General features: G+C 45.0%; 1 protein-coding gene and 1 non-coding gene across 3 annotated transcripts in view; one reads left to right on the top strand and one right to left on the bottom strand.

Annotated features, from left to right (window-relative positions):
• The window catches only part of NELFA (negative elongation factor complex member A), a 34,077-nt gene extending 18,975 nt beyond the window's left edge, over nt 1-15,102 (bottom strand). Inside the window, exon 1 of one of the 2 annotated variants that reach the window (XM_032253946.1) lies at nt 14,026-15,102. In XM_032253946.1, coding sequence (XP_032109837.1) covers nt 14,026-14,268 — 243 coding nt within the window. In that variant the 5' untranslated portion in view covers nt 14,269-15,102. Of the gene's footprint in view, nt 1-13,267; nt 13,290-14,025 lie in introns of those variants that run through there. The other variant, XM_032253947.1, reaches the window with a different exon arrangement.
• On the top strand, nt 6,082-6,188 carry LOC116534084. Its single transcript, XR_004261579.1, has one exon. It is a non-coding gene; the product is annotated as a U6 spliceosomal RNA (small nuclear RNA).
• Nucleotides 15,103-20,384: the final 5,282 nt, after the last annotated feature.

The following is a 20,384-nucleotide window of genomic DNA, read 5'->3' on the forward strand; positions in this document are numbered from 1 at the left end:
TTAGCCTTATGTGTCAACTTGACTGGACCATGGGGTACCTGGACGGTTAGTCCCTCGTGATTCTGGGTGTGCCTGTAAGGCTGTTTTTGTATGAGATAAACATTGGAATTGTACTGAGTGAGGCAAGAGGGCCTCCCTACTATTGAGTGGGTCTCATCCAATCAACCGAAAACCAAAGTAGAACAAAAACGCTTAGTAAGGGGAATTCCTGCCTGTTTGAGCTTGAAGATTGGTCTTTTCCAGCCTTCAGACTCAGACAAACATCAGCTCTTCCTGGGTCTCGAGGCTAAAGGGTTGCATCACTGGCTCTCCTGGTGTGTGTGCATGTGTGTGGTTCTGTTTCTCTGGAGAACCCTGGCTGATATACTGTGGAACACACCCAGCCCAGTCATCTAGTCACCCTGTTACTATGGTCCCATGTAGAAAAGTTGAATTTTCAGAACAATATCTCTAAAGTACCAGACCCCTAAATAAATGATGAAAGAAAACTAAAATAGATAAATTTAGAATGTCTTATAAACCTTTTTTAAATACCAAGAAAAAAAAATATTTTTCAGAAAAGTAAATTATCCAGAATGGACTAGTCCTTTCATGATCTGGTTAAATGAGGTTTTCATCACAATTTCTTGTAATATTAGTCCAAGAAAGTCCAAGAAAAATACATATAAAAGAAAGCTGGTCTACTTAATGTTAGATGGAAGCAGACTTTAAGGACATTACCAAATACAGAGATCTCTATGTAAAGATCCAAGGTTGAGTTCACATGGTAACTATAACAACTACAAACTTGCATGTACCTAATAACACAGCCCCAAAATATATATAGCATAAGCTGATAAGGAAGAATAGACAAATCCATAATTATAATGGGGAGATCAACAAATCCCCCTCTCACTGATTTTTCTTTTTAAATCAAGCTACATGTGCCTATCATTCCAGATACTCAGGAGGCTGACGAGATTGAGTCCAGCCTGGGCAACACAGTGAGACCCCCTTTAAAACAAAAAATAGTAAGAACAGAATAGCTTGAGATGGGAGAGGGGAAAAAAAAAAGAATAGAATAGCTTTGTACAACATGGTTATACAAATTTGGCCTAATGAACATCCACGGAACAATGGATCTCAAAAGTAGAGAATACATATGATTTGCAAGCTCACTTGCAACATTTATAAAAACTGACCATATATTTTGCCATTAAGCAAATCTTAAATTTCAAACAACTAAATAATGTAAACCATATTCTCTGACAAGAGCTCAATACAGCTAGAAATTAATAAAAACAAAACTAAACTCTCTTCCCCACCAATATATGGAAATTAAGAAACATTTAGCCTAAATTATACAGCGAACAGTGAAGAGCTTATCATAGAAATTTAAAAACATTGTGACTTGATACAGTTCTGTGACTATCAGAACTTGTGGGATGCAGCTAACACTGTAATTAGAATAAAATGTATGGACACATACACACATACACACGAAAAGAAGCCTGAATAGAGTGAGGTTGGTATCCATCTTAAAAACTTAGAAAAAGAGCAAGAAAATAAGTACAAAGAAAGGAGAAAGAAGAAAATTAGTGCAAATATTTGTAAAACAGAAAGTAGAGATCAACAAAGCCAGCAGCTGGTACTTGGAAAATTCTTATAAAATCAACGAACATCTGGTGAAATGGATCAAGGGAGAAAACATAAGAAATCATCACTATACATGCTTCTGACGTTTAAACAGATGTTTGAGCCAAGCACCTTGGCTCCTGCCTATAATCCCAGCAATTTGGGAGGCCGAGGCAAGTGGATCACTTGAGGTCAAAAGGGCAAAACCCTGTCTCTACTAAAAATACAAAAATTAGCCGGCCACGGTGGTGCACATCTGTTATCCCAGCTACTCAGGAGGCTGTGGCATGAGAATCACTTGAGCCCAGAAGGGGGAGGTTACAGTGGGCTAAGATTGCACCCCTGCACTCCAGCCTCAACACAGGAGGGTATTTCAGACACTGTCTCTACAAAAAATAAAAGTAGGCAGGTATGGTGATACATGCCTGTAGTCTCAGTTGCTCAGGAAGTTGAGGCAGGAGGATCACTTGAGCTTAGGAATTTAAGGTTACAGTGAGTTACGATCACATCACTGCCACTCCAGCCTGGGTGACAGTCAGACCATGTGTTAAAAAAAAAATTATAAAAACAAAAATCAATACTCAAAAATCCCTCCACAAAGTAAATTTCAGGTCCAGAAGCCTTCCTTACCAAGTTCTATCAAATATTTAGTAGAAAATTACTCCATTAGTGAACAAACTTTCCAAAGAAAAAGAACAGATGCATACAAATCCTTTTATAAGGGTAGCAGTGGCTCATGCCTGTAATCCCAGCACTTTGGGAGGCCGAGGTGGATGGATCACGAGGTCAGGAGATCAAGACCATTCTGGCCAACATGGTGAAACTGCATCTCTACTAAAAATACAAAAAAAAAAAAAAAATTAGCTGAGTGTGGTGGTGCACACCCGTAGTCCCAGTTACTCGGGAGGCTGAGGCAGGAGAATTCCTTGAACCCAGGAGGCAGAGACTGCAGTGAGCCGAGAATGTGCCACTGCACTATAGCCGGGCACTACAGCCTGGGCGACAGTGCGAAACCCCATCTTTAAAAAAAAAAAAAAAAAACAAAAAAAAAAACACTACAGGTCAATTTCTCAATCTCACTCAACAAAGATATAATACAAAATTCCTATACAAAACATCAGAATGATATAATCCAACAACACAAAATGACCAACTTAGGTTTACCTCAGGAATGCAAGGTTGGTTTACAATTAAAGCTATTCTGTTAATGTGGTGAATTACATGTCAATAAATATTTAAGCATTTGATAAAATGTAAAAGTCATTTGTGTTCACACCCCTAGGATGGCTACATCAAAAAGATAACAAATGTTGGCTGGGCACGGTGGCTTACGCCTGTAATCCAAGCACTTTGGAGGCCAAGGGCGGGGCGGATCACCTGAGGTTGGGAATTCAAGACCAGCCTGAACAACATGGTGAAACCCCGTCTTCAAAAAAAAGAAAAAGAAAAGAAAAAAAGAAGATAACAAATGTTGACAAGGATGTGAGAAACTGAACACTCAAAAACCACTAAGGAGAATGTAAGATGGTGTAGCCACCATGGAAAATAGTTTGGTGATGTCTCAAAATATTAAATATAGAGTAACCTGGGTGGCCCAGACAGGGGTGGGTTCCCCCCAGTGAACACCCTCTCCACCAAGGGACAAAGTGCTTTGTTAAACATGCCCTGCCCCCCGTGCCACCTAACTGGCTGAAACCCTCCAACAAGGGTTGTCCAACACCCTATACAGGAGTGATCCCACCGGCATCAGGTTGGTGCCCCTCGAGGTCAGAGGTCCCAGAAGAAGGAGCAGGCACCATCTTTGCTGTTCTCCAGCCTCCTTGAGTGACATCTCCAGGCACAGGGGTGAATCAGATGAATAAGGCCTGAAGTGAACTCCCAGCAAACTGCAGCAGCCCTACAGAAGAGGGACCTGACTACTGAAAGAAAGACAAAAAGGAGAAAGCAGCAACAACAACAGCAACAAAAGGCCTCCCCCAAAAAACCCTTCCAAGGGTCAGGAGCCTCAAAGACTGAAACTAGACAAACTCATGAAGATGAGAAAAAAAATCAATGAAAAAATGCTGAAAACCCTAAAGGCAAAAGTGCCTCTTGTTCTTCAAATGATCACAATGTCTCTCCATCGAAGACGTGGAATTGGATGGAGGATTGGACGGACGAGTTGACAGAAGTACGTTTCAGAAGATGGGTAATAAGAAACTATGATGAGCTAAAAAAGCATGTTCTAACCCAATGCAAGGAAGCTAAGAATCTTGATAATAGGTTAGAGGAATTGCTAACTAGAATAACCAGTTTAGAGAGGAACATAAACAACCTGATGGAGCTGAAAAACATAGCATGAGAACTTCCTGAAGCATACGCAAGTATCAACAGCCGAATCCACCAAGCGGAAGAAAGGATATCAGAGTTTGAAGACCACCTTACTGAAATAGGACATGTAGACAAGAGGAGAGAAAAAATAATGAAGAGCAATGAACAAAGCCTCCGAAAAATACGGGACTTCATGAAAACACCAAACCTACTACCGACTGGAGTATCACAAGGAGACGGGGAAAATGGAAACAGTTGGAAAACACACTTTGGGATATTATCCAGGAGAACTTCCCAACCTAGCAAGACAGGCTAACATGCAAATTCAGGAAATACAGAGAACACCATTAAGATACTCCATGAGAGGCTGGGCGCGGTGGCTCATGCCTGTAATCCTAGCACTTTGGGAGGCCAAGGTGGGTTGATCACCAGAGGTCAGGAGTTCAAGACCAGCCTGGCCATGATGGTGAAACCCCATCTTTTTTTTTTTTTTTAAAGACTAGTCAAGTGCAGTAGTGAGAAGGGGGGAAAGAGTAGAACAAGGAGTTCGATCTGTAACTGACTGTGAACAATCAATTGAGATAACTCACTACCTTCAGACCAGCCGAAACCCCATCTTAAAAAAAAAAAAAGATACTCCATGAGAAGATCAACCCCAATCCTCCCATTCTCCAAGGCTGAAATAAAGGAAAAACTGTTGAGGACAGCCGAGAGGCCAGGTCACCTACAAAGGGAAGTCCATCAGACTAATGGCAGACCTCTCAGCAGAAACTCTACAAGCCAGAAGAGAGTGGGGGCCAATGTTCAACATTCTTAAAGAAAAGAATTTTCAGGCTGGGTGCAATGGCACATACCTGTAATCTCAGCACTTTGGGAGGCTGAGGTGGGCAGATCACAGGTCAGGAGTTCAAGACCAGCCTGACCATCATAGTGAAACCCCATCTCTACTAATAAATACAAAAAAATTAGCTGAGCACGATGACATATGCCTGTAGTCCCAGCTACTTGGGAGGCTGAGACAGGAGAATCACTTGAACCGGGGAGGTGGAGGTTGCAGTAAGCAGCGATTGCACCACTGCACTCCAGTTTGGGCAACAAAGTGAGACATTTTCTCAAAAAAAAAAAAAAAAAAAAAGATAAAGATAAAGAAAAGAATTTTCAACCCAGAATTTTATATCCAGCCAAATTAAGGTTCGTAAATGAAGGAGAAATGAAATCCTTTCCAGACAAGTAAATGCTGAGGGGTTTTGTTACCACCAAGCCTGCCCTGCAAGAGCTCCTACAAGAAGCACTAAATATGGAAAGGAAAAACCGGTACCAGCCACTGCAAAAACACACCAAAATATAAAGACCAATGATACTATGAAGAAACTGCATCAACAAATGTGCAAAATAACCAGATAGCATGATGATGACAGGATCAAATTCACACATAACAATACTAACCTTAAGTATAAATGGGCTAAATTAAGACACAGACTGAAATAATTAAAACAAAAAAAGACACAGACTGGCAAACTGGATAAGGAGTCAAGACCCATCGGTGTGCCATATTCAGGAGACCCATCTCATGTGCAGAGAAACACACGCGCTCAAAATAAGGGGATGGAGGAAGCCTTACCAAGCAAATAGAAAGCAAAGAAAAGCAGGAATTGCAATCCTAGTCTCTGACAAAACAGACATTAAACCAACAAAGATCCAAAAAGACAAAGAAGAGCATTACATCATGGTAAAGGGAACAATTCAACAAGCAGAGCTGACTATTCTGAATATATATACACCCAATACAGGAGCACCCAGATACACAAAACAAGTTCTTAGAGACCTGCAAAGAGACTGACTCCCACACAATAACAGCATGAGACTTTAACACCCCACTATCAGTATTAGACAGATCAACGAGACAGAAAACTAACAAAGATCTTCAGGACTTGAACTCAGTTCTGAATCAAGTGGACCTAGTGGATGTCTACAGAACTCTCTACCTCAAATCAACAGAATGTACATTCTTCTCAGTGCCACATGGCACTTATTCTAAAATCAACCACATAATCGGAAGTAAAACACTCCTCAGCAAATGCAAAAGAACTGAAATAATAACAGTCTCTCAGACTACAGTGCACATTAGAACTCAAGATTAAGAAACTAACAACTCAAGTGTTTGCTTCGGCAGCACATATACTAAAATTGGAATGATACAGAGAAGATTAGCATGGCCCCTGCGCAAGGATGACATGCAAATTTGTGAAGCGCTCCATGTTTTTTATATTTTATTTTAAAAAATTAAAAAAATTAAAAAAAGAAACTAACTCAAAACCACACAATTTCATGGAAATTGAACAACTTGCTCCTGAATGACTCCTAGATAATGAAATTAAAGCAGAAATCGAAAAGTTCTATGAAACCAATGAGAACAAAGACACAATGCACCAGAACCTCTGGGACGCAGCTAAAGCAGTGTTAAGAGGGAAATTAGGCCGGGTGTGGTGGCTCACACCTGTAAATCCTAGCACTTTGGGAGGCCGAGGCGGGGAGATCACGAGGTTGGGAGTTCAAGACCAGACTGGCCAACACAGTGAAACCCTGTCTCTACTAAAAAATACAAAATTTATCTGGGCATGCTGGCTCGTGCCTGTAATCCCAGCTACCTGGGAGGCTGAGGTAGGAGGATTGCTTGAACCGGGACCGGGACCGGGAGGCAGAGGTTGCAGTGAGCAGAGATCACGCCACTGCACTCCAGCCTGGCCTACAGAGCGAGACTCCATCTCAAAAAAAAAAAAAAAAAAAAAAGAGGGAAATTAATAGCACTAAATGCCCACATCAGAAAGCTAGAAAGATCTCAAATGGACACCCTAACATCACAATTAAAAGGGCCAGAGAGGCAAGAGCAAACTAATCCAAAAGCTAGTAGAAGACAGGAAATAACTAAGATCAGAGAAGAATTAAAGGAGAGACACGAAAAAAAATCAACAAATCCAGGAGCTGATTTTTTGAAAAAATTAACCAAACAGATTGACCACTAACTAGATTAATAAAGGAGACAGAAGAATCAAATAGACACAAGAAAAAAATAACAAAGGGGATATCACCACTGGCTCCAAAGAAATACAAACTACCATCAGGGAATACTATAAACTGGAAAAGCTAGAAGAAACTGATAATTTCCTGGATGCGTACACCCTACCAAACTAAACCAGGAAGAAGTCGAATCCCTGAATAGACCAATAACAAGCTCTGAAACTGAGGCAGTAATAACCTATCAACCAAAAAAAACCCCACTACCAGATGGACTCACAGCTGAATTCTACCAGAAATACAAAGAGGAGCTGGTACTATTCCTTTTGAAACTATTCCAAACAATTGAAAAGGAGGGACTCCTCCCTAACTCATTTTATGAAGCCAGCATCATCTTGATACCAAAACTTGGAAGAGACACAACAAAAAAAGAAAACTTCAGGACAATATCCCTGATGAACATCGATGTGAAATTCTTCAATAAAACACTGGCAAACCGAAACCAGTAGCAAATCAAAAAGCTTATCCATCATAATCAGGTCGGCTTCATCCCTGAGATGCAAGGCTGGTTCAACATACGCAAATCAACAAGCATAATCTATCACATAAACAGAGCCAAAGGCCAGAACCATACGATTATCTCAACAGATGCAGAAAAGGCCTTTGATAAAATTTAATATCTCTTCATGTTAAAAACTCTCAATAAACTAAGTATTGATGGAACATATCTCAAAATAATAAGAGCTATTTATGACAAACCCACAGACAATATCATATCGAATGGGCAAAAGCTGGAAGCATTCCCTTTGAAAACTGGTACATTAACTCAAGACGGATTAAAAACTTAAAATGTAAAACCCAAAACCATAAAAACCCCTAGAAGAAAACCTAGGCAATACCATTCAGGACACAGTCATGGGCAAAGATTTCATGACAAAAACACCAAAAGCAATTGCAACAAAAGCCAAAATTGACACTAAAGAGCTTCTGCACAGCAAAAGAAACTTTTTTTTTTATTTTTTTTTTTTTGAGACGGAGTTTCGCTCTTGTTACCCAGGCTGGAGTGCAATGGCGCGATCTCGGCTCACCGCAACCTCCGCCTCCTGGGTTCAGGCAATTCTCCTGCCCCAGCCTCCTGAGTCGCTGGGATTACAGGCACGCGCCACCATGCCCAGCTAATTTTTTGTAGTTTTAGTAGAGACGGGGTTTCGCCGTGTTGACCAGGATGGTCTCGATCTCTTGACCTCGTGATCCACCCGCCTCGGCCTCCCAAAGTGCTGGGATTACAGGCGTGAGCCACCGCGCCCGGCAAAAGAAACTATTGTCAGTGAACAGGCAACCTACAGAATGCGAGAAAATTTTTGTAATCTACCCAGCTGACAAAGGTCTAATATCCAGAATTTACAAGGAACTTAAAAATATTTACAAGAAAAAAAGCAAACAACCCCATCAAAAAGTGGGCGAAGGATACGAACAGATACTTCTCAAAACAAGACATTTACATGGCAAATAAACATATGAAAAAAAGCTCAACATTACTCATCATCAGAGAAATGCAAACCAGAACCACAATGAGATGCCATCTCATTGTGAACCAGAAATACCACTTGACCCAGCAATCCCATTACTGGGTATATACCCAAAGGAATATAAATCATTCTACTATAAAGATACATGTACATATATGTTTACTGCAGCACTACTTATGATAGCAAAGACATGGAACCAACCCAAATGCTCATCAAAGATGTACTGGATAAAGAAAATGTGATACATAACAAAAATAAATAAATAAGTAATGAAGAAAATGTGATACATACACACCATGGAATACTATGCAGCCATAAAAAGGAATGAGATCCTGTCCTTTGCAGGGACATGGATGAAGCTGAAAGCAATCATCCGGCTGGGCGCAGCGGCTCACAGCTGTAATCCCAGCACTTTTGGAGGCCGAGGCAGGTGGATCACGAGGTCAAGAGATCGAGACCATCCTGACCAACATGGTGAAACTCCGTCTCTCCCCCAAAAACAAAACATAAACTACAAAAAAAAGAAAGCCATCATCCTCAGCAAACTAACATAGGAACAGAAAGCCAAGCAACATGTTCTCATTCATAAGTGGGAGTTGAACATTGAGAACACATGGACACAGAGAGGGGAACACCACACACCAGGGCTTGGTGGGGGGGTAGGGGGTGAGGGGAGGGAACTTAGAGGATGGGTCCATAGGTGCAGCAAACCATGGCACACATATACCTAGATAACAAACCTGCACATTCTGCACATGTATCCCATTTTTGTTTTGTTTTGTTTTGTTTTAAAGAAGAAATAAAGGCTAGGTGCAGTGGCTTATACCTGTAATCCCAGTACTTTGGGAGGCCAAGGCAGGCGGATCATGAGGTCAAGAGATGGAGACCAGCTTGGCCAACAGGGTATTTGTATTTGCACAAATACAAAAAATTAGCTGGGCTTGGTGGCGCATGCCTGTAGTCCCAGCTCTCAGGACACTAAGGTAGGATAATCGCTTGAACCTGGCAGGCAGAGGCTGCAGTGAGCCTAGATCACATCACTACACTTTAGCCTGGTGACAAAGCAAGACTCCATCTAAAAAAATACAAAAACAAAACATTACACTAAGTGAAAAAAGTCAGGCACAAAAGACCAGATGTATGACTCTATTTATATAACATATCCTGAACAGACAAATCTATAGAAGCAAAAAGTAACTACTAGTCACCTAGGAGTGGGGAGGAAGAGGACTGGGGAAATGCTAATGAGCACAGGATTTATTTGGGGGACAATGAAAATGTTTTAAAATTGACTAGAATGGTAATCAACTCTGTGAATGTACTAAAAACCACTGCACTGTACATTTTAAATGGTGAAAGCTATCTGGTATATTTATATGGTGTATCAATTACATCTTTTTTCTTTTGAGACAGGGTCTCGTTCTGTTGCCCAGGCTAGATGCAGTGATGTGATCACAGCTCATTGCACCCTCAACCTCCCAGGCTCAAGCTATCCTCTCGTCTCAGCCTGCCAAGTAGTTTCAGCCTCCCACAGCTGTGTGCCACTTGCCTGGCTAATTTTTATATTTTTTATGGAGACGGGGTTTCACCATATTGCCCAAGCTAATCTCGAATTCCTGGGCTCAAGCAATCCACCCATTTTGGCCTCCCAAAGTGCTGAGATTACAGGCATGAGCCACTGCACCCAGCTATAAATTATATCTTAATAAAGCTATTTTTTTAAATTCATGATTAAAAGATTTTTTTTTACAAGTCTTCTAAGAAGAGAAGAGAATTTCCTTAACTAGATAAAGGGTATTTACCAAAGATAAGAGGGGACATAACGCTTATTGGCAAAACACTCCAAGTTCTCCCTGTGTGATGGGAGGTCAGACAGTGGGCTGGAGGGTCCTGGCCAGTCCAGTGAGATAAGAAAAAAACAAAAGGCAATTGGAAAATGAAAAATAATATGAAGTGCACAGAAAAATCAAGAAATTCTACAGAAAAAAAATTACTGCAACTAGTAAAATTTTAACATAAATGGTAGTCACAAACTCATTATCCAAAAATCAGGCTGGCTGTGGTGGCTGGATCACCTGAGGTCAGGAGTTCAAGACCAGCCTGGCCAACAACGGTGAAGCCCCATCTCTACTAAAAATGCAAAAATTAGCCAGTGTGGTGGCGTGCACCTGTAACCCTAGATACTTGGGAGGCTGAGATAGAAGAATCACTTCGACTTGGGAGGCAGAAATTGCAGTGAGCCGAGATTGCGCCACTGCACTCCAGCCTGGGTGACAAAGTGAGACTCTGTCTCAAAAAAACCCAAAAAGCAAAAATCAACTGCATTTCTATAAACCAGTAACAAGCAAAACTAAGACTTTAACAGACACCATCTACAACAGCACGAAAAAATATGAACTAGGTGGCAATATATGAGACAGAAGGCCTCTATCGAGATCATAAAGAACCATTTAAATATACCCACACCCCCAAATTATAAGATGTGATATAAAGAGGACATCACCCCAGGATGAACTGCAAGCTCAGCCTTAAAATCCCCGCAGGCAGGCCCTCTGTGTGTAAGAAGTATGAAATATACATTCGGAAGTGTGAAGGGACAAGAACAGCCAGAGATGCTCCTGGAGAAAAACACAGTGGGAGAGTTTGCTCCGTCAGCTAAGAAAACTCAGAAGAAAAGTGACAGGAACTGACTGGGTTATCAGCACATCATTATGTCAGTCACCGCAAGAAGAGAGCATAGCCTGAAACGTACACAGCATAAGTCACAGTGCAGATCAATGGAAAAGGACAGTCATTCTAATCAACGCTGGGTGCTGGACTAACTGGACGTCCATGTGGAAAATTAGACTCCCAGCTTCACACAATCATCAGTTCCATGCAGACTGAAGATTCAAGTGTGAAAGGCAAAATGTACAGCTATGCCAAGATAACCCAGGGGGTGTTCCCAGCATGTCCTCCAGTGAGACACAATTGGCACCAAAGACAGTGGGCTGATGAATACCCCACCTACGTTAAAACCAGGAGCTTCTCTTCTTTTTTCTTTTAAAAGACGGGGTTTCACCATGTTGGTCAGGCTGGTCTTGAACTCCCGACCTCAGGTGATCTGCCTGCCTTGGCCTCCAAAGTGCTTGGATTACAGGCGTGAGCCACCACGCCTGGCCAGAGCTTCTCTTCATCCACAATTCTAGTAAGAGGGCTGGGCACATGGATCACACTTGTAATCCCAACACTATGGGAGGCCAAGCCAGGAGGATCAGTTGAGGCAAGGAGTTCAAGAGCAGCCTGGGCAATATGGTAAGACCCTCATCTATACACACACACACACACACACACACACACACACAAGTATTAGTAGTGGTGGCGTGTCTATAGTCCCAGCTACTCGAGGTTGAGGAGGGAGGACTGCTTAGCCCAGGAGTTCAAGGTTAAAGTGAGCTATGATTATACCACTAGACTCCAGCCCTGGTGACAGAGCAAGATGCTGTATCAAAAAAGAAAAGAAAGGAAAAGAAAAAATTCCAAGAAGCTAAGTCAAAGGACAACTGGGAGACAGCTGTAACTGAAAAAGGACTGTTATCTATAACAAATAATTAAAAGAAATGATAAGAAATGATAAGAAATCATAAAAAAGAAAACCCTTACAAAACAATGGGAAGAGAATTTAAAAGCAGATTTGAATATATAATTCTCAAAACAGAAAGCCAAACAGCAGGCCGAGTGCCATGGCTCACACCTGTAATCCCAGCCCTTTAGGAGGCCGAGGCAAGCAGACTGCTTGAGGTCAGTTCAAGACCAGCCTAGGCAGCATGGTGAAACCCTGTATCTACTAAAAATACAAAAACTAGTTGGGCATGGAGGCGTATGCCTGTAATCCCAGCTACTCAGGAGGCTGAAGTGGGAGGATCGCCTGAGCACAAGAGGTCGAGGCTGTAGTAAACCATGATCGTACCACTGCATGCCAGCCTGGCTGACAGCGAGAGGCCCTGTCTCAAACAACACAAAACAAAAAACAAAAACAAAACACTCTGAAAAATAATTTGGCATAATCCCCTGATCCCCACAATGCCACTCCTAGATATTATACCCTGGAGAAATCCAAGCTTCCAAACATCTGAACACATACATCACAATCATGTAGTAACAGCATTATTTACAACAGCAAAAAACTGGCCATAAGCTAAATGGGTCACTGTGATAGAATGGACAGCTTCGTACTCAGAGAAACGAATACCACACAGCAGTGAAAATTAAACCACAGTCAGCTGCAATGTGGATGCACCTGTCCAGAGGTCCACCAAAAGGACACATGCATGCCACACACAAAATACAGACACTATGATCCCATCACACTCATCCAAATCAGGCAACCAAGCTGTGCCACTTAGGGGTGCATAACTGCTAACACTGGGAAGATGGCACAGAAATGATTACCTTTCCAAAACGTGGGAAGGGAAAGGAAGAAGGGTGTGATTACCAATGGGCAGCTTCCAAGGAACAAGCATGGTTCTGTTTCTCCACCCGTGTGAGGATCGCAGGGGTGACTCACGATGCTATTATCATTCGTTAAACTTAACGAATATGTACTTTTTCATACATGTTATATCTCAATCAAAAACAATTACAACCTACGAGAGACAATAATACACCAGTAGCCGGGAACTTTTAAACAACCACGGGGCTTCGACAGTCTGCAAAACTACTCGGTTTATTTCGCACGGAAAGCATACAATATAACGTTTAGGAAGAAAGAAAACACACTTCACACACTCACTCGTTGGAATGACGCAAAAACGGCGCACAGAAAAGAGTCAAAAGAACACAGCGCTCCGGACGGCTGGGGCCTTTGCCAGGTGAGAACAAGGAAACCCAGTGAGCGGACACGAGCTGCCGAGCTCAGGCGGCCCCTTCCGCACGCGGGTTTCCCTCGGGATCCCCGCCCCCGCCCAGGCCACCAGGGCCACGTCCCCGACGGGAAACCTCGATGGGAGATCCCGCTGGGGCCGGCGCGCCCCCGCCCCGAGAGTCCGTCGGTGGGGAATTGGGCGGGTGAGGACCGGGGGCGGGGGAGCCGGGGCGAGCACCCGGGGGCCCAGGGTGGGCAGTGAGGACCTGGGGGTGGTAGTGAGGACCCCGGGCCCGGCAGAGTGCGGGGTTGAGGATCCAGGGGAGGTGAAAACTTAGGTGGGGGTGAGGACGAGAGGTGGGGAGGTGAGGACCGTAGGGAGGGTTCCCGGGGGGGTCAGGGAGGAGGTGCGAGGGGGGCCTGAGGACCCAGGGTGGGGATGAGAACTCAGGTGGGGGATGAAGATCGAGGCGGGGGATGAGGACCCAGTGGGAGGTGAGGACTGGGGGGAGAAATCCCGAGGAGCTAGGAGGGGGCGTGAGGGTGGGGCGGGGGGAGCTGAGGACCCTGGGGGCACTGACAGTCTGAAGAGAGATGAAAAGGTGCGGGGAGGGACCGCGGAGTGGGGTGTGAGGGTCGGAGGTGGGAAGTTTGGGGCTCTGGGGGCCTCGGGTCCCAGGGAGGCGCGGCCGTGGGGCGCCCCGCCTGCCTCACCTCATCCACCGTGCGGCGCGGGAGGTGCAGCGTCCCGAGCAGCAACTTGAGCTTCACCGCCGACGAGAGACCGTGAAAGCAGAGACGGATGTTGTCGATGACCGCGGCCGTGAGCAGGGACGCGATGCTGGGCGGCGCCCACAGCTCGTCCGTGGCCCCCAGCTTGTTGTGCAGCCACAGGCCCGTGTCACTCTCCCGCATGGACGCCATCTTGGAGGGAAGCGCGCGCCGTAGCGCCGGCATCTTATGAAGACACCTACGCGCCCCCTGCTAGGACCCCAACATGGCGGCGCCCAGCGGGATGCGGACTGCAGGCTGCGGAGGTGGCGCAGGCAGCGCGGCCCCACGAAAGGAGCTTCCAACGAGAGCGATTCTGGGCGGCGGCCCTGTCTCCGGGAAGTTCTGTGGCAACTCCGAGAGCCGGAATGACGGGCTGCCGCCGAAGGACTATAGGCTTCCGTAATGCATCATGGCGGCGCCCGCTGCCGGCTCTCGGAGAGACCGCAAAGATGACGTCACGAGTGGGCGCGCGTATTTGCGGCTTGGAGGTCCGGGCTGCGGCCTGGCGTTCGCAGTGCGGGTGCCAATCGCTGCCGAGTCGCGGCTCGCGCGGTGGGGCGGGGGTTCCCGGTGGCACCTGCCCAGCCGTCCGCCCTTCGCTTTCTACTCACTTTGCTGTCGCCGCGAACCGGGTCGGCCGTAGTGCGCAGACCGTGTGGACGCCCCGCCCGCCCCCGCGGTCCCAGCACCTGCGCGGAGCGAAGCCGCGGCCCTGCGGAACAAGCCTGCGGGATCCGGGTCTCCGCGCTGAGCTTCAGCTCGCAGCCGAGCCCGCTCTGCCCGTTGGGCGCTGCCGGCGGGGCTGCGCTGAGCATGCGGGTCGGAGGGCGCTCGGGGACCAGTCGCTGGGCACCCGGGACCCCGCAGTGCAGGGAGACGCCTGCTCCCACTCGGGCTGGAGCCGCCGGGCAGGAGCTAGTAGCGAACTTTACAGTTTTACGAGCTTGTCATTAGATACCAACGTTAGTAAAAGTTAAACTTCATTTCATTACATTTATTTTACGCTTTTGTCTTTTTTTTTTTTTTTTTTGAGACGGAGTTTCTCTCTTGTTACCCAGGCTGGAGTGCAATGGCGCGATCTCGGCTCACCGCAACCTCCGCCTCCTGGTTCAGGCAATTCTCCTGCCTCAGCCCCCTGAGTCGCTGGGATTACAGGCACACGCCACCATGCGCAGCTAATGTTTTGTATTTTTAGTAGAGACGGGGTTTCACCATGTTGGCCAGGCTGGTCTCGAACTCCTGAGCTCAAGCGATTCCCCCACCCCCAGCCTCTGCTTCCCACAGTGCTGGGGTGTTACAGGCCGGGGCCTCCTGGCCCTGTCTCTGTGTTACAATATCTTTTTTTAAAAGGTCTTTTGTTTGTTCTTCACAGCCGTTGCCACTGGGCGGTGGGAACGCCGGGTGAGAAGTGCGGAGCCCAGATGCTAGCAGTGCCCTGGCCCTAGCGGCTCGACCAGTTTGAACTCCGCAAACCAGCGAATGCCACAGATCAGGGATGGAGCGGTTGTTTTGTTGATTGGTTAAACTGAAGAAAGTGGTAGAGAAAATGTTGATGAAGATTACTCTTAAAACGGTGTCATGTCTCAGATGAATAAGTAGAAGAAGAAGAAAAGAACCCCCCCAAAAAAACTGTCATGTCCACACCCATTGCATGGCGAATAGCACATACAAGTTAAGAGAATATTTCCTACACTATTTAAAAGTTAGTATCGGATTCAGCAAAGACAAGTCACAGACTAATGGGTGAAGTTATGACAAGTGGGGCTGGTGCTAAAAGAAGTTTTTTGTTTGTTCGTTTTGAGACAGTGTCTCACTCTGTTGCCAGGCTGGAGTGCAGTGGCTCGATCTTAGCTCATGGCAACTTCTGCCTCCCGGGTTCAAGCAATTCTCCTGCCTCAGCCTCCCGAGTAGCTGGGATTACAGGCACGTGCCACCACGCCTGGCTACTTTTTTTGTAGTTTTAGTAGAGATGGGGCTTCACTGTGTTGGCCAAGATGGTCTCGATCTCTTGACCTCGTGATCCGCCCGCCTCCACCTCTCAAAGTGCTGGGATTACAGGCGTGAGCCACCACATCTGGCCAGAAGTTTAATAATTGTAATTTGAGGGTAAAAAATAGTTGAACAGTGGATGATGTATCAAATTTAATATGAGAAGAGTGGAAGGTACTTCAAGTTGTGAACTCATGATTGAACCCTAAACATTAGTTGGCTGAAATGAAAATGTTTGTTCCCCACGGAAACCTACGTCTAAACGTTTATAGCAGCTTTGTTTATAATAGCCCCAAACTCGAAACAACCCAAATGACTCTGACCCAAACTGTCTGTAGCTTTCTGTAGGACATGCGGCACTTTTCTGTATACAGAAAATGCATCTTGATGCATCTTGAGTCTTTAGTTTTATATGGGAAAAATCCAACTTAACATCTGGCTTAACCAAGATGACAAACCACTAGGAGGATTTATTTACAACATCAGAGAACAATGGATTCATATTCAGAAAGAAAAAAGAAATGCTTGTAAATTGATAAGAAAAGACATGATAGACAAATGTGCAAAAGTTAAGAATAGGCAACTCCCGGCCTGGCCAACATGGTAAAACCCCGTCTCTACTAAAAATACAAAAATAGATGGGCCTTGTGGCACATGCCTGTAGTCCCAGCTACTCAGGAGGCTGATGCGAGAGAATCGCTTGAACCCAGGAGGCCAAAATCCCACCACTGCACTCCAGCCTGGGCAATTTTTAGAAGGAGGAATTGGCAGTTTTTAGGAGAAACCCCAAATACCGGAGAAGTATGCACAGAGATGCTTAAATTCATTAGTAACCTGAAAAATCCAAACTAAAGTAACAAGATGCCTCATTACACCTATCAGATTGCAAAATTAGAAAGCCAAAGTTTTTTTTCATTTTAAAATGTTATCCAATTGTTCCTACATTATTTGTCGAAATTATTGCCCTTTCTGGACTTTTCTATCCTGACTTACTCATCTATCTTTATGCCAATACCAGACTGTCTTAGTTACTGTCGCTTTCTAAAATAAGTCTTGAAATCATGTAGTATTAATTCTCTGACTTTGTTTTTTTGAAAAGTTATTTGGGCCAGGCACGGTGGCTCACGCCTGTAATCCCAGCACTTTGGGAGGCCGAGGTGGGTGGGTCATGAGGTCAGGAGATCAAGACCACCCCGGCCATGGTGAAACCCCATCTCTTCTAAAATACAAAAAATTAGCTGGGTGTGGTGGCACACACCTGTAGTGCCAGCTACTCAGGAGGCTGAGGCAGGGGAATTGCTTGAATCTGGGAGACTGAGGTTACAGTGAGCCGAGATTGTGCCACTGCACTCCAGTCTGATGAAAGAGCAAGACTCCATCTCAAAAAAAAAAAAAAAAAAAGAAAAGTTGTTAAGTTGTTTGGGCTATTTTAGGTCCTCTGTATTTCCATATATATATATTTTTTGAGACAGGGTCTTGTTCTGTCATTCAGACTGGAGTGCAGTGGTACAATCTCAGTTCACTGCAACCTCTGCCTCCCGGGTTCAAGTGATTCTCCTGCCTCAGCTTCCCAAGTAGCTCGGATTACAAGTGCATAACACCATGCCTGGCTAATTTTTGTATTTTTAGTAGAGATGGGTTTCTCCATTTTGGCCACACTGGTCTCGAACTCCTGACCTCAAATGATACACCCGCCTCAGCCTCCTAAAGTGTGAGGATTACAGGCATGAACCACTGCACCCAGCCTGAATTTCTATATGAATTTTAGAATCCTTTTTCAATTTCTCCAAAAAAAAAAAAAAAAGCTTCTGGCATTTTGATTGGAATTGTATTGAATCTTTAGGTCAATTGAGGGAGAATTGGTAGTTTCTGTCTAGTGAACAGAGCGTGTATTTCTCTCTGTTTATTTGGGTCTTTAAATTCTCTCAGCTAGGCTCAAGGCTGTAATCCCAGCACTTTGGGAGGCCGAGGGGGGTGGATCACTTGAGCCCAGGTGCTGGAGACCAGCCTGGGAAACATGGTGAAACCCTGTCTCTACAAAAATTACAAAAGGTTGGGCTGGTGGTGCACCTGTAGTCCCAGCTACTTAGGAGGTTGAGGTGGGAATATCACTTAAGCTCAGGAGTTCAAGACCAGCCTGGGCAACACAGTGAGCCCCTGTCTCTAAAATAAATAAGTTTTCTCAGCCCCATTTTGCAGTTTTCAATGTACGGGTCTTGCACATCTTTTGTCAGATTTGCCTCCAAGTATTGCATAACCTTGATGTGATTGTAATGGGTGTTGTTTAAAATTTTTAATTTCCCAGTGTTTGTTGCCAGTATATAGAAATACAACAGATTTTTGTGTTTTGATTTTGCATCCGGCAGTTTTGCTAAAGTCATTTATTTGTTCCAGTAGCTTTTTCATACATTGTATTAGTTTTCTGCAAAGACAATCACACCATTTGTGAAGATAGTTTTATCGTTTTTCTAATTTATTTGCCTGACTCTGCAACATAAACAGTCCTTATTTAGGCCGAGTGCGGTGGCTCACGCCTGTAATCCCAGCACTTTGGGAGGCTGAGGCGGGCGGATCACGAGGTCCAGAGATCGAGACCATCCTGGCCAACATGGTGAAACCGTATCTCTAAAAAAAAGAAAAAAAAGAGTCCTTATTTTGGCCGGGCATGGTGGCTCATGCTTGTAATCCCAGCACTTTGTGAGGCTGAGGTGGGCAGATCACTTGAGGTCAGGAGTTTGAGACCAGCCTGGCCAACATGGTGAAACCCCATCTTTACTAAAAATACAAAAAATAAGCTGGGCATGGTGGCAGGTGCTTGTAATCCCAGCTACCCAGGAGGCTGAGGCTGGAGAATAGCTTCAACCCAGGAGGTGGAGGTTGCAGTAAGCAGAGATCGTGCCACTGCACTTTCACTCCTGGGAAACAGGAGTGAAACTCCATTTCAAAATCGAGATCAGCCTGACCAACATGGTAAAACACCATCTCTACTAAAAAATACAACAATTAGCTGGGCACGGTGGCGGGTGCCTGGTATCCCAGCTACTTGGGAAACTGAGGCAGGGGAATCACTTGAACCGGGGAGGCAAAGGTTGGATTGAGTCGAGATCGCTCCATTGCACTCCAGCCTGCGCGACCAAAAAAAAAAAAAAAAAGTCCTTATTTTTACGTTAAAGCAATAAATTTTACAACTTTACTGAATTTTAAAAAAAATTTTCTAGTGGTATTTTGATTGCATTTCCATTGGGTTTGTAGATTAATTTAGAGAGAACTGTCATCTTTATATAGTGTATGATACATAGGCTTTCATTTGTTTTTCTTTATGATCTTTAGTGACTTTGCCGTTTTTCTCTATATCGTTTATTTTTTGAGACAAGGTCTCACTCTGTTGTCCAGGCTGGAGTATAGTGGCCCAATCTTGGCTCATTGCAGCCTCTTTGTCCTGGTTCAAGCAGTTCTCCTGCCTCAGCCTCTCAAGTAGCTGGGACTACAGGCATGTGCCACCATGCCTAGTTAATGTTTGTGTTTCTGTTTTTTTGAGGGGTGGTTGGGGGGACAGAGTCTCACTCTGTCACCAAGGCAGTGTTGGGTACCAGCCCCAACCCCGTACGTGGCTGCCCTTAGTTCCGGCAGTGAGGAGGGATTGAGAAAAGGAAATAGAGACAGAAGAGTAGAATTTACAGCGTGGGTCCAGGGAACCAACGCAAGCGTGGGAAACGTGTTGGCCCCAAGCTCTGGGCTCCAAACTTTTATTATTTGTCATTGTCTTATGGGCATGGAAGGGGAGGGTGAAGGGGTAGGTAAGATGGTGAGGGGATAGCACTTGAGATCCTTCTAAGACGTGCTGAACTAGTAGTCTATCACCGATTGCTACCAGGGCGCGGCTGCATCAGAAGTATAGCGGATGAGGGGACGCCTGGTCTGACCACACCCAGTGCATCAAGGGGCTTTTATCTCCAGAGCATAGAGGACACAGAGCAATTAAATCACTCCATATCTGAGAACCTATGCAGAGCCTGAGGTGTTCCCTGATCTCTGCCCTGCAAGGCTTTTCTCCTCCTTGCCAGCTCCCATCTGCAAAGACCCGCCCGGATCTTGTGAGCAGAGGTTGCTTCCCTTCTCAGAGATCTTTGCACAAGCCCTTTTTACGAGGCCCTCATACTGCATGTTGGGAAGGCATTCCTGGGACCAGAGCAGTATCCCCTGCCCTGCAGCCACCCCGCGGTGTCCCCGGTGTTACTGCGCTCTCGATGGCCTTTACCTGCAGCCACCCCGCGGTGTCCCCGGTGTTACTGCGCTCTCGATGGTCTTTA

This window comes from Sapajus apella, unplaced genomic scaffold (genome assembly GCF_009761245.1).
Source record: "Sapajus apella isolate SASKATOON/1434 unplaced genomic scaffold, GSC_monkey_1.0 scaffold85, whole genome shotgun sequence".
Classification (NCBI taxonomy): Eukaryota; Metazoa; Chordata; class Mammalia; order Primates; family Cebidae; genus Sapajus; species Sapajus apella.